The sequence below is a fragment of the Montipora foliosa genome, chromosome 3 (assembly GCF_036669935.1).
Source record: "Montipora foliosa isolate CH-2021 chromosome 3, ASM3666993v2, whole genome shotgun sequence".
In the NCBI taxonomy this organism is placed as follows: domain Eukaryota; kingdom Metazoa; phylum Cnidaria; class Anthozoa; order Scleractinia; family Acroporidae; genus Montipora; species Montipora foliosa.
In genome coordinates this window covers 15,192,050-15,205,558 of record NC_090871.1, presented here as the reverse complement: position 1 = coordinate 15,205,558, position 13,509 = coordinate 15,192,050, and the positions used below count along the sequence as shown (strand labels likewise).

Sequence of the window (13,509 nt, the reverse complement as noted above, 5' to 3'; positions counted from 1 at the left end):
TATTGAAATCCAAAAAGAAAATTGGGGGTAACCACGCATTTTTCGAAGATAATTAATCAACAATACTTGTAAAAAGTTTTAAAATACAAAGCAATGTATGGTGTTTTTTTTCCAAATTGAAGCTCAATTATCTCTGAAAAATGCATAGTTACCCCCAATTTTCTTTTTGGATTCCAAGATCACTTGCTAAGTTCTGCTTTTTCCTCATAGTTTTGAACCGCGCAAAAATATCCTTGTATTAATAAGCACTAGCAATAGGAAATCCGATTATCTCGAGATGCACAGAAGGTATGTGCAATAACAATAGTAGGCACCACCTAGAAAATGGTGTGTCTTACTGGCCTTCTTGGTTATCTCAGTTACATGGTCATTCCATGTCAGATCATTCACTATTGTAAGGCCTAGTAGCTTTTTACTTAGTCTAGTAACTAACTCTATCTCCTTCCCTTCTATGATGATAGGATCAAAGACTCTTTGCTCTTTGACAAAGGAGATCCTGAGTTCTTTGCACTTATTGGCGTTTTGTTGAACCCTGAACATTCTCCCCCTCCCCTTCCGACCCAAAACAAAACAAAAACAAAAAAAGACAGTTTCCAGCTGCAGAAAGAGTCAAGTGGGAGGAGGCAGAAATGTGTAGAGAGTTGGTGTTAACATATTTCCTCCCGTGTGGACAGAAAGCCTCTCCTGATTTAAAAATACTAAGTCATTACACTGTACTTTCCTCGAATCTTGTTTATTAAAAAAAAGAACTCTGAAATATGGGTCGGTCGGAGGACAGTAAAATTAATGGTGAAAAAGAGGGGGACGACCTAGGGTGATTACTTGCGTTAATATTAATTATTGGAAAAAGGCAACTTTACTGCAAAGTAAAAGGCCATGATATTTTAATATAAGTTTTCAATTAGGAAAATGTGAAGATTTGTCATAGACGCAGACAGAGTAATTACTGTAATCCGTTGAGATGTCATGTGGGGTTGTGTGTACATGTAAGGGAAATAAAAATTTTCGAAAAGTTTTCCTCAAAGGAGTTGCCATTGCTTGGTTTGACCTTTACTTGATTAGATAGAAGATTTATTTCAGAAACAATATAATATTTGCTCAGGGAATCCGTGTAATTATTTTTATATACACTACCCAGTTTGTCTTCATAAACCCCTCATTTGCATTGAATTTTGTCTGCATGTTCAAGTACGAAATTAACATACATGTACCTATTCTTGCAGATCTGTATGTCCCAGTTGTCAATGCCTTTGTTATTGACTTAAAGCTTGGACAGGCAAGGGTATTATTTTAGCCAAACAATGTTTCAGGAATAGGTGTTACATTGTAGTTCTTTCAGGGAATCCCCACGAGTATAATATATTGAAACACTGCCCAGTTTGTTTTCACAAATCCCACACTTGCCTTTCAGGATTTTAAAGCACATGATTCCTCCTACAAGATTCCAAAAAAGACTGTTTCATCCAGTGTTGAAGTAAAGAAAGGGAGTACATGGTTTAACTCCTCTTTTGAAATTAAACAGTGTTCGGTTCACAGCAAATACAGCCAGGCAGTAATAACTCCTGGACAACACAGAAATGACACAGATCGTATTACTCGAAAAAGTGAAATTGGATACCGTCTGTTAAGGCAAGCAGAAGGATCATTCATTTCTCCATCAAGACGCTGGAAACATGCCTCTGCTCCAGGCTGGCGACAGACGGAAGTGTCACAGTCACAGAAAGAGATGATGTTATCATGCCAAGGTGTGTATCAAACAACTTAGTTTTTTGAAGAGAACTGAGTAAGTCTAGAATATTGTGACATTCAGAAGACTGTTACGAATTTGTCTTACTCATTTTCTCTTCAAATAATAAAGAATCAGAGGTTTGTTTCAAGTACTGTTTAACCCATTGTCTCCTGGGAGTGAGACTTCACAAATTTTACCTGTCAACCGGAGGAGCCCTGAGGTAGCTGAGTAGTGAATGGGGTTTTCCAGTCAAAAACTGTGTCCCCTCCATTAACGATAAGAGTCAACACAAGGATATAGTAGGAGGGACATCTCAATAATAATATCAGATCACGCAAACACTGTTTTCACAACTTTTGAAAGTAGAAACTGAAATCTTTTATTAGTTTTTAATTATTCAAACCTTTTTTCTTTTAGTTTTTGGCTCTGCAAGCTGCTACCACATCTGAGCTGAACCAAGCTGTCTAGACCACTTTTCTGCCATTTTTTAACCTCGTGTTTGAATACAGAATTTGTTATGTTATATAGAATATGCTCCATTAGAAATCGCTGCCTACCTGTAATCTTTACTAAGCATGCGATCAACTTTTGCAAGCAGATTCAGGCGATGTTGCCCTGAAATTCTCGATGAAACTTTCATGTTTATTTACCCTTAAACCCTTTTGTGGACACTTGGCTCTTTTGAGAAAGGTCTATTTTATCCAAGGGAATTAGGTGTTGCAAATGTGAAAGTTGCTGTTGGATGCAACGGCTAATGGCTGGTTTTGAAAACACTGATAAAGTAAAGAAAGCTGTCATTGCAGATCAAGAGGAGATTCCTTTTAATGACAATTCCTTTCAAGTAATACCTCATCAATACTATAAGCATTGATATTACAACCTAACAATGTAAATGAATGTATGGAGGGTGACACAACAGTCACAAATCCCTAAAGATTGACACCTCAAACATGTTACTTCCTGACAATTTTTGAAAAATTACAGTCAGAATGATAAGGTAATTTAGGCACAGTATCAAGTAATCATAAATGTAAGCTTTTGAACTTCTTAGTTCTTTCTTAAAGTGTTGGCATGATAATACCATTGTCACTCATCACATGTTTTAACCGACTTATTTTGTTTTCAATGTAGTTCCTGATACCAAACGCAATGGAACTGTGTCCACCAATGAACAACAAAGACATTTTCAAGCTGTTGATAAAACACAACCTAAAAGTAACCTTGCGGAGGAGTATAAACAGAACCGTTCAGTTTCAGATTCCATTTTTAAAGGAAAGAGCACTCCTATTATAAGACCCGATGAAGACAAGCATAAAGATGAAAATGTAGGAGCCAATTCAAGTGACTCTGATATCCAAGCCAAAACAAGGATTGCTTCACAGCTGGACTCACCACATTCATCAATAACAAAAGACATATCACAGGACAACTATGACGACCTATTTGAGGACCATTGTGCAAAGTGCCTGAAAAAGTTTTTGCAGGGCAAAAAGTGCCCAAACTGTGAGAACAATGTATTCCCCTCTCAAGCTGCAACACCTCGGAAAACACTTTCACCAGACCGGTTTTATTCGGTCGATAGTGAAAGGTCCAAGGTGCGAACATATGGTAAACCACATGGAAATGGGCCTCGTTTATTACTAGCCCGCTCAGATGCAAAGCCTGCTGACTCTGAAAATGCTGTTGATTCATGCCAGACAAACACAAGGTTTAGAAAGAGAAAGAATAAAGGGAAAGTAAGTTTATTTAAAATAATTATATACATGTACATGTATGAAAACTTTGTATTTATAATTGCTTTATGTACACTGTATGCAAATTCTTGACTTTTGAGTAGTATTTAAAGTAGGCTCAAAAGGTAATGTCAGCTGACTGCATACACACACATTGTAACCCAAACAACCAATACTTAACCTGCTCATATCAGCTGATTAATTAAAACAGGTGACCAGAAATTAACAACTCCATCCCTTAATGGAGGTTGGGTGCCTGAGACGAGAGTCTCGTCTCTAGGGAAACGAGACAAGACTGGTAACTTACTTTTGAGCGGTACTGTAAGTCACTTTTGATGTTTAGCGGAGCAGTTTAGGAGTCAATGGGTTAACATTAGAATGTTCCCTGCCAACAGCATTACGAGTCAGACAAGTTGGGTGAAACTTAAGGTGCCCCTGTGATCAAAAAATCAGTTCTTATTTTTCTTTGGATTTCAAAACTAGGTTAACTTAACACTAAGCGACCAAAAGATTTTGGTCTTGATTTAAAGAAAACACATGTTTATTTTAACTGGATTTTTCCTATTTAATGGTCCGCCATTACTAACTTAAAGATCTTGAGAGGGCTGGATTGAGGACAAAATGACATCAAAGGCTCATTAGTTTAAGAATGCAATGCGTGTGTTGTGGAGCACAGGAGTTTTGGGCTTTCAGACTTTTAAACTCACCTTTTGCATATATAATAAGTTTCATTTACACGCTGAAATTTTAAGCCAGTGAACCTTTGATGTCACTTTTTCCTAGATCCAACCCTCTGAGGTCCACTCGGTCAGTTTTGAACGTAAGGAATGGTAGACCGTGGAGTTCAAAACTTACAATCAAAGTAAACGGGCCTTGGATAAAAATCAAAGCTCAAAACTTTGCCAGTCAGATGTTAAGCAAACACACTTTCAAAATCTGAAGGAAAAAAGGAAGTGATTATCTTGATCACAGGGGCACTTAATAAGCTTTGTAGACCGTTAACTTCAGTTGATGTTCTTTTCTTTTTTATTCCATTTCACAAAAGTCAGCCATTGAATCAGACTCAGGTAAGATATGTTTACAAACTTGTATATTTTGTTGGTACTGATAATCAGAGCTTTCAATAAAATTTGAAGGTAAGGAGATGACTTGACTGTATCAAAAATGGGCCTAACAGCGTAAAAGAATACTTCCAAATGCCGCGTTTCCAAAGCGAAATTGAGGATTAAGTTAAGACGACTTCATGTTGTCGGAAGTTTGAAAGAATTAGCTAACACTTTTCATTTGCTGTTGGTATTATTATTACAACCACTGATCATAATGTAGAACATTTTAGTATGACGTAAATGGTTGAAATATGAAAAATAATTATAAATCTTTACATGTAGCTGTGCAGGTTATTGAAATTTTGTAAGATAACCTACCTGGCTCAATTTACAGTTTATTTCCATGATGAAATAGCGCCACTTACAAGAACTCAAAGTGCATAGCAGTATGCATAGAATTAACTGGTGGTTTTCACAGTTCTGGATCTGGTATTTGTAAGAAACTAGCTACTCCTTCTCTATTAGCTCTTGTACAATGTACATAAATTATTAAGTAGACTTTTTTAAGTCAGTACATAAATTATGTTATACTTAATTCCTACATTTACCTGATCTAGAGTTTTTCTTAATTTGGAAATCAGTCCCTGTCACCAATTTCTGCATGACACTACATTCTTTTATATAAATGCAACTATTCTTTACAAAGAACTTGAGTTACAAGTTAGTCACTGAAAACAATCATTTGGTGAGTGAAAATCATTGAGTCAAATATCAGAGGGGTCTCTTTTAAAGGATGCAGATTTTACAATGGCACACTTTTGAGCAGATGTTGCTTATATTTTATTACTTTTATTATGTAGTGAAAATATCGAGGATCCGTTTCCAGGATTAATCATAGTAAAGTTAAATACTCGTTATCTAGTAAAAACTATTAAAAATATGAGCTTTCCAGTCTACTGTCTTCAATTGATAAACATAACTGATAACATTAATGAACCGTTAAAACATTTAACCCATTGACTCCCGGGGGTTCCCCATTGACGAGTAAAATCGTCTGGCGTTAGACAAAGTAAGTATGTCCAGTTTGGGCCGGTTTGGGTATCAAAGGGTTAAATAATTTTAGAGACTTCTATGCATAAATAAAAAATATGTGATAGAATGTTTGGATGAATGCTAAAAGTGCTAAGATTTATGTATTTTTAAAGAATGTTGTACTGTCTAGGGAGTGGGCATGAATTCTTGTCCGACTCAACAGTTTTGACTGTATGCCATGGCTCAAGTGTCTTTCTAATGCGGTTATTTTCTTTGTCAATAATCAAAGAAAAGTCAAGTCCATGCATGTTTTCCAACATTTGAACCTTTAGCGGATTGTTTTGTATTCCTGATAATGTTCTTTCTTCCAGGTGCTGAATGATCATTTTGTTTCACCAATGTAATTCCACGGTTTTTTGTTGACTTGAATGTTGTAACTCGTAAGAATTCGCATGAGTGGCTCAGTAATACCTTTAATGTAGGGAAGGATTGCAAAGTTCTGATGATTAGGTCAGCCCATTTGAAAACATATTGACAAATAGCCCACTTTCAATATATATTAAATCACCTCGAGGCTCTGGGGAATAAACTCATACAAATCCTTATATTTATTCCCCAGAGCCTCAAGATGGTACCTTTCGTTGCAGACTGAATTTTAATATATCGATGTTTTAACAATTCATTTCATGTTATCAGTTACATATATGTTTATCCATTGAAGACAGTAGACTGGCAAACAAAAGCTCATATTTTTAATAATTTTTACCAGAGAATGCCTATTCAACTTTACTTTAATGTAGTTGTTGGACCAATTAAAATTTGCACATGGATTCAATTCCTACACTGACCTCCATCCCATAAATTATTCAATTTGACACATAAAATTAATGAAGGTTCTTTGATTGACACACTGTGGTCAGTCTACATGCCTTTTTTACTGTGAATTCAACTGTTAACATGGTCTGTTTTGAATCATCAGACTACTCACCTGGAAGGCCGAAGCGCAGTGGCAAACAACTCAAGCTCGCTTTGCCCAAAAAAGGTAAGTCCCCTAACTGACCTACTACAAGATCTCAATCTTTTAGAGCCAGTCACTGGCAATTAGCTGCAAGCTTGTGTTAAAGCTTTAGGCATGATTATTACAGTCATAATCATAGTTTATTTACTCAAAAGGAGCTTACATTGTAGAAGTTGTAAGTCATTGAAATGCTCTCGTGCAACCATGATGTACCACAGAGGACAGACCACAACACCAGGAACTCCATGCCCCACTCTTTGCAAATAGTGTGTGGGTTCCTTTATGTCCCACAGGGTTATGAACATTTACCGGTAAGGGTTGCGAGACTGTTTATCGTCGTTATCTGAGAAGCCTAGAATATGTAACCATTTGCAGATGTACATGTAATTACAAAGGCAGCACTTTGTTCTTGGTTATTTAAAGATCCTGAATGGTGGTCCAGCTGGAGTCAAACTCACGGGTTCCTGCATGACAGCCCTGTGCTCAACCAACAGAGCAACAGTGCCCATGTTTATTCCTGTAGATTCCATTAGAAGCCAGACTGACATCTTTTTGTGGTTATAATATTTGAAGCAATTTAACTTTCACTCCCAAGGGGTTCCTTATAATCTGGCGTTATACATGTATTGTTAGGTTATCACTGATCAATACATGAAAACTCCATGGAAAAGTAACAAGTCTATAGATTTTGAAGCTAATTCAATTTGCAGCCCGGCCAAGCTAACGGGGACTAATGGAAGCAACTTATAAGCAATTTGACTACGTGTAGGTTTGAGTGGTAGCCATCCTATATACTCTCCCACACTGCTTTAAAACTGGAACAATCCCAATCTTAGGAGCAAAAAGTATAATTGGGTTTCTTCTTTTCAGTGGATGTCATTACTTTATCTGATGAAGAAGAGGTAATAGGTAAGTTGCACGCATTACACATGTTCAAAATATTCCTTCAAATGTAGGAAACAACTTTATTTTATTGATACAGTGTACATGTAAGTGATTTCTGCACGAAGGAAAAAAAAAACTGGCTATGCTTTCATGATGAGGTGCAGGGTTAAGTTACATGTAAGTTGAATCAAGGATAGGAGGTCCAGTTGGAAGAGAGCCGTACTTGAATCCTCAACCTTGGCAGCCATCCCTTTAATACTGACAAATTTAGGGGGTATTTACCTGAGACCAGGACAAACTTAATTAGACCAAGGTATGAACTTGAACCAGTATGAAATGTTTCCACCCGTTTACATAAAACCAGGACGAAATCCTTTGTGCCTGGTTTTGGGACGAAATGATATCTTTTGTCTTGTACATGTAAAGCATACAGGCTGAAATTTCTGGACCCGGTCTGAGATTTGTTGTCATTTATGGGAGCGGTAAAAACTCAGACCGGTAGGAGAGTTTCTCATCTCGGTCCAGCAACCGAGATGAAGTCAGACTAGCCTGCATGCCGGTCTGAGTTTGTCCCAGTCTCGTGTAAATACCCCCTTAGTTTTATTTTCTATTTCTCAAGACAAAGGCTTTTAAGAAAACAGGTTGAAACCACTAGTTGTTTACATGTACATATACATCCTGCGACATTCAGAAACATCAACTGAGTTGATCGTGGAGCAGTCCTCACACAATACCGATGCAGATAGCTTTGAAAGTACGGCCTCTGGACCAGGATTATTAAGTGGCATTGAAGATGACAAGGATGGTGACCAGAATTCTGATTCCACTGGTGGTAAAAAGACAAAGTCAGTAACAGTCAAAAGAAAAACACCTCCATCTCAGGTGAGACCAGAATGGTAACAACTTTAATGCTCTAATCAGGGATGGCAGAGTGTATTTTGTATTGGGGGGGGGGGGGGGGCTAACAAGCAAGTGCTGGAGATGCTAATTTGTAGGAGGTTCCAGGGAAATTCTCCGCCAGATAATTTTGAAGCATTCTCAACGAGATATCAAAAAAATAAGGTCAGGTCTTCATAGTAGCAGTCATAAGTATGAATCCTTAAGTCAAACTGTAGACTTCTGACAAAATTAAAGTATTGAGAAAAAATGTTAATCTTGTAGGAGACTCAACCTGCTGCTAAGAAGAAGTCTGACATTTTGCATGGTTACACCAGAGATGATGCTGAAATAGAAATAATGATCAGGCAGGATGTTCGTATCGGTACCTTGGCTTGCACTGCAACAGAGCCACTCAAGGTCAGGAAATGGCAGTCTTTAAAATATTTACTTAAGAAATAGAAAACATGTACCATATTTCTATCGAGTTATAGAAACACGAGTGAAAGTTGGGAGAACGAGAAATGCTGTGGGAATACGAGCCGTAGGCGAGTGTTTTCACAGCTTTTTCGAGTTCTCCCAAACTTTCACAAGTGTTTCTATAACTCAATAGAAACACAGAGTACATGTTTTATACTTCTTTTAGAAAACAACGCGACGAGAAAAAGGAAAACAACTTGTTAACTCTAATTATCAAAATATAAATTCTCTTTGCTCGTGCCATCACTACGTCAACAGCTCGTGCTAGTTCTGTGTCTCCATCGAGTTATAGAAACAGGATTTTTAACCAATCAGCACGCGTATCTTCTTAGGACTGTTTTCTAATTGTTTCTTATTAGACAATAACAGTACAATTTTGTCCCAAATGGTACTTTGCAATAATTTTACTTAGGCAGCTTCACTCATATAATTAGAAGCAGCAACAAAACCAAAATTATTTTTGGAAACGTTTAAGAAGTGCCAAATGGAAACAAAAGATGAAAGATGACAGTACAAGCAAGCAGGCTTTTAGCCAGGTGGCCGTCCAGCCGTCCAAAGGACGGCCAGTTCTCAGAAATGGGAGATTTTCGACGGCCTGTTTTGGGCGGCCATTTATGAACTTCTGTGCTTAATGTAACAAAACAGTGTCTATAAATTAATAAAACTTACATTTCTTTTTGCTCTCAAGAGTTGTTTTAGTGTTGCTGTCGTACTTTTCTTCTATATTAACACTTTTTTAGCGAGTTTCCTTTCTGTTTTGATCAAATGAATCAAAGTTGAGCGAAGCGATTTCACAGGCAAAGCCGCTGTTCAGTGATATTGACTTACCAAGTCGTCCCCAGGCTACTTTGCCGGCTGCTATAAATAAATACGCACGTTGGTGATTATTTATGAGGATATGAGTCAAAGATCTCTGCGGGAGTTTTTTTCACCGGCGTCCACTAGTTCGACAGTTTAGGCCTTACATTGGTTTATTAAACTGACTTACAGTTGTAATTGAGTAGATTTGTTTTCTTCGAAAAGGTCTTAGGCTTTGCGCTACCAATTGTCTGAATGTAAATAATGACTACACAACATATAAATTAAAGTTCTTTACTGAAAATAATAAAAGATGTTGCATTTCTGAGATTGGGAGACTGGCACGTGTAGACCAGAATGCAGTTCGACCAATAAAGCCACGCATATCTGTTTCTTTCGTATAAATCATGGCTTGACAACTTCAAATTTCAATCACTCTTCATAACAACTAGAGTTCCTGTCCCAAATATGATTCAATGTTAAACAAGGTAAGTTGAGAAAAGGATAGCTTAGTAAAATTATCAAGGAAAAACAGCGGTTTAATAGGTAAATTGAAAGACGTTTACAGCTGTCAGAATCGCGGAAATCACGTTTTAAGAGGCTTCAATTTTTCCCAGACCCCCCTAGGAGCATGGCGCCACAGGCGCCATGCTATGTGGGCCTTCGGCCCACATAAAATTTGGACTCCCACTTTCAAAATCCTGGCTAAAAGCAAGCAAGAGTACAGAAGAGAGAAAAAGAGAGGGAGAAAACTACATGAGAGAAACTTGTAATGTATTTATTTATTTTTTGTCTCCCTTCTGCAGATAATATGCAAAACGGATGAGATAAAACTTGGTGTTGATTATGGTGAGTATACTTCGAGGGTTTTGGACAACTTTTTTGTGGTTGAAAACTGAAAGAGTGGGATAAGCTGTTGGACATTGTTTTGTTTTCTGTCTGAGCTTTTGAAGACAACCTTTTTTTAAACCCTTTGGGAAAAGTCCCCTTTAAAACCCCTCCTCATTCCCCCACTTCCCCTTGCAAATTGACACCCCCCCCCCCCCCCTCCCAATGTAATATTGTAAAAAAAGGGTCCTACCAATATCACTTTAGGCATTGTGGCCAAAACATATCGTAAGCTGTTCAAGAAGCCATGTGAATAACCAGTAAATACAAAATTGACAAAATTTATGCATTTAATAATTTATGATGACTTGTCCCTGGTTGCACATAAGTGTATGGGCAAGCAAGGGGTGGTTAACTGAAGGAAAAGGAGCCCCTCATCCATCACACGTGATACTTGCTGGGATGGGATGATTTGGTGCTTACTGGTACATGCCATTCTCCTTTTTCCTTTTTTCAAGGATTGAAAAATATGTCGCTGACCATTGCAGGAAATGATCTTACCTCGTTCAAGGTATGTTACATACATGTACATGTGTCATTTTTCACACATTCTTTCTTATAGGTCTAGGAATTAATAAATTAAATCAATTTTAAATTGTAAATAATGTAGTTAATAATCAGTTATAAGTTGAACTTTACAAGAAGAAGAGATAAATACAGGCTGGCTGTCGATATGTCACTGTATGAAATTTATTGTTTAGTTTTGCTTGTCACGGGAGAAGGGTTGGTGAAAGCACTTTCTTTTCACCAATGTTGGTTCAATTCCTAGACCTGGGGTTATATTGTGTTAAATGAGTAGGATTATTGTTGGCTGTGATGTTTCTATTTTACACGTAATTGTAATTTTTTTTTAAATTTTAATCCTGGCTATCTGGTTTTCCCCGCTCATCAAAAACCATTATTTCATTTTTGTATTATGTGAAATTTGATCATAATAATAGATTGAACCTTTTGGTGGCAGCCATAGTTTTAACTGTTTTAACTCTTTAAGATGTACTTCTTTTTGCACACAGTTCAGGGCTGTTGGATTTAAGAAACCTCCTTTCGAATAAATTTTCAATCCCTAGACACTTTGTTAAATCCAGGTATCTCAGTCTGTATTTGCTTGTTCTCTACATAATCTGTTTCATTGGCCATTCCTTCTCTGCAGATGAGTCAGTCTTCAAACCCAAATGTCATTGTGTTGGGTGTGACGCCAGGATATGCCATTAAATTATGTCAAAAACTTCCTAAGCAGAGGAAGTTCCTCAATCCAGGAAGTGCCAGTATGTTGGTCAAGTTGATCATTATTTTTTTTTCCTCAATGAAGTAATGACCCTGGGAACATTTTGTTCTCCCCTTTAATTGTACATTGTATCTCTTTCAAACCCATTCATTTGTAAAGTGCCTTCCCAAAATAGTGCATCAAAGAATTCTGATGCTTTTCAGTACTTAGAGCCACATTGCTTATCAATTTAACCCATTTACCCCTTAACCTGCCTAAACCGGCCATACTTCGTATTTTACTCTAACGCCAGAGTATTTTACTCTGTCTAACGCCAGACAATTACTCGTGAATGGGGAACCCCCAGGAGTCAATGGGTTAAAATCAATGTGGCTTCAAGTGTATTGTCAGACACTAAAATTTCATGGAATGCTTTTGTTCCTTGCAGAGATGTATCCACAGCAGGTTTTCAAATGTGAAAAATTTGGGGGTGCTGCTAATTACATGTAATATTTGAGAATATTTTTAAGAAACTGATCATTTAAATTTATATTAAGTACATATTCGAGGGGAGGGATAAGACTTCATTTTTGTGCAATTTATAAATCTGGAAAGGTACTGCAGCAACAATTAAGAGGCAATTAATAGCTTGAATATTTTTAATAATTTTTATGCAATCTATTAATTGCCTCTTAATTGTTGCTGCAGTAGCCTTTCAGATTTATAAATTGCACAAAAATGAAGTCTTATCCCTCCCCTATATATATTTAAATGATCAGTTTCTTAGAACCTGTTGTGCCTGCCGATTCGTCAATCAAAATTGAGAAGTATGGGCTGCTAAAGCTCCATCGATCATTACTGAAAACGTCTGAGGAATATGTATGCTGTAGGAACTGTTGGCTCCAGTTGATAAATGATCTAGGTCTCCTCAGCCAAAAAAAAAAACCAAAAAACCAAAACTGAATCTCAATTTTCTGTAAAAGAGCATCATGTATTTAACAACACTTGCGGTTTAATTTAGGAAGAACAAATATACGTAAGCGATACACAGTTCATCATCGGCCTGTGACTTTGCTATGGCCAATGTTATTAATCAATGGATTGAATACATTCACGTTTCATGTTAATTAAACATGTTATTTTTAACACTAACTCCGAAAAAGTTGCATAATTTGCAAAACAGACAAGTTACAGTACGTGCAAAACAAGAACCAAACTCCTGCTTCATACAGTTTTTAATATCACAGGCTCATTAAAAGAACACATGCTGAAGCCGCCCCATTATTGATGAGTATTTAATCGCCCATCTTTAGACGGAAAACACAAACAGTTTACTTTTAGTTAGGAGTTAAGTATTACCTTAACCTAAAAGCAAATTTTACCCCAACTTTACCTGAATTATATGACACACTTTGTGATGTGTTTATACAACTAATTATTAGTTGTGCCCAAGAGTTGCCAAAAAAACTGTCAAATGGTTTGAAAAAGTTTCTCACCATAATGATCACCACAAAAGAAGCCACTGCACTGTGCATAGGCAAGGAACAGAATGTAGCTAACTTGATGTGGTGTTGTTACCTTGTTACTTTTAGTATCAGCTGAGAGAGATATTGTTCTTGAAGTGAGTGAAAATGTAAAGCGAGAAGTGATTGCTGATGTAGAAGAATGGGTATGTTCTACAAAAAATTGTTAGCTGCACTCCTCTTGCATCAGTTTTTAGTCTAAGCAGGTATGGAGTACACGTAAAAGCAGATGGTTGGTAATTTCTGTCCAGATTCAAACTGCTTGCCAAGCTTTTGTGTGTTTTGTGGCTCTTTGAA

General features: G+C 37.0%; 1 protein-coding gene across 1 annotated transcript in view; it reads left to right on the top strand.

Moving 5' to 3' along the window:
• LOC137996888 (sentrin-specific protease 7-like) overlaps positions 1 to 13,509 on the top strand; it is a 38,179-nt gene that overhangs the window by 6,036 nt on the left and 18,634 nt on the right. The window contains exons 4-14 of the mRNA XM_068842522.1: positions 1,412 to 1,745; positions 2,861 to 3,465; positions 4,508 to 4,529; positions 6,520 to 6,582; positions 7,429 to 7,467; positions 8,135 to 8,325; positions 8,605 to 8,739; positions 10,404 to 10,446; positions 10,944 to 10,996; positions 11,636 to 11,750; positions 13,282 to 13,358. Coding sequence (XP_068698623.1) covers positions 1,412 to 1,745; positions 2,861 to 3,465; positions 4,508 to 4,529; positions 6,520 to 6,582; positions 7,429 to 7,467; positions 8,135 to 8,325; positions 8,605 to 8,739; positions 10,404 to 10,446; positions 10,944 to 10,996; positions 11,636 to 11,750; positions 13,282 to 13,358 — 1,677 coding nt within the window. The remainder of the gene's footprint in view (positions 1 to 1,411; positions 1,746 to 2,860; positions 3,466 to 4,507; positions 4,530 to 6,519; positions 6,583 to 7,428; positions 7,468 to 8,134; positions 8,326 to 8,604; positions 8,740 to 10,403; positions 10,447 to 10,943; positions 10,997 to 11,635; positions 11,751 to 13,281; positions 13,359 to 13,509) is intronic.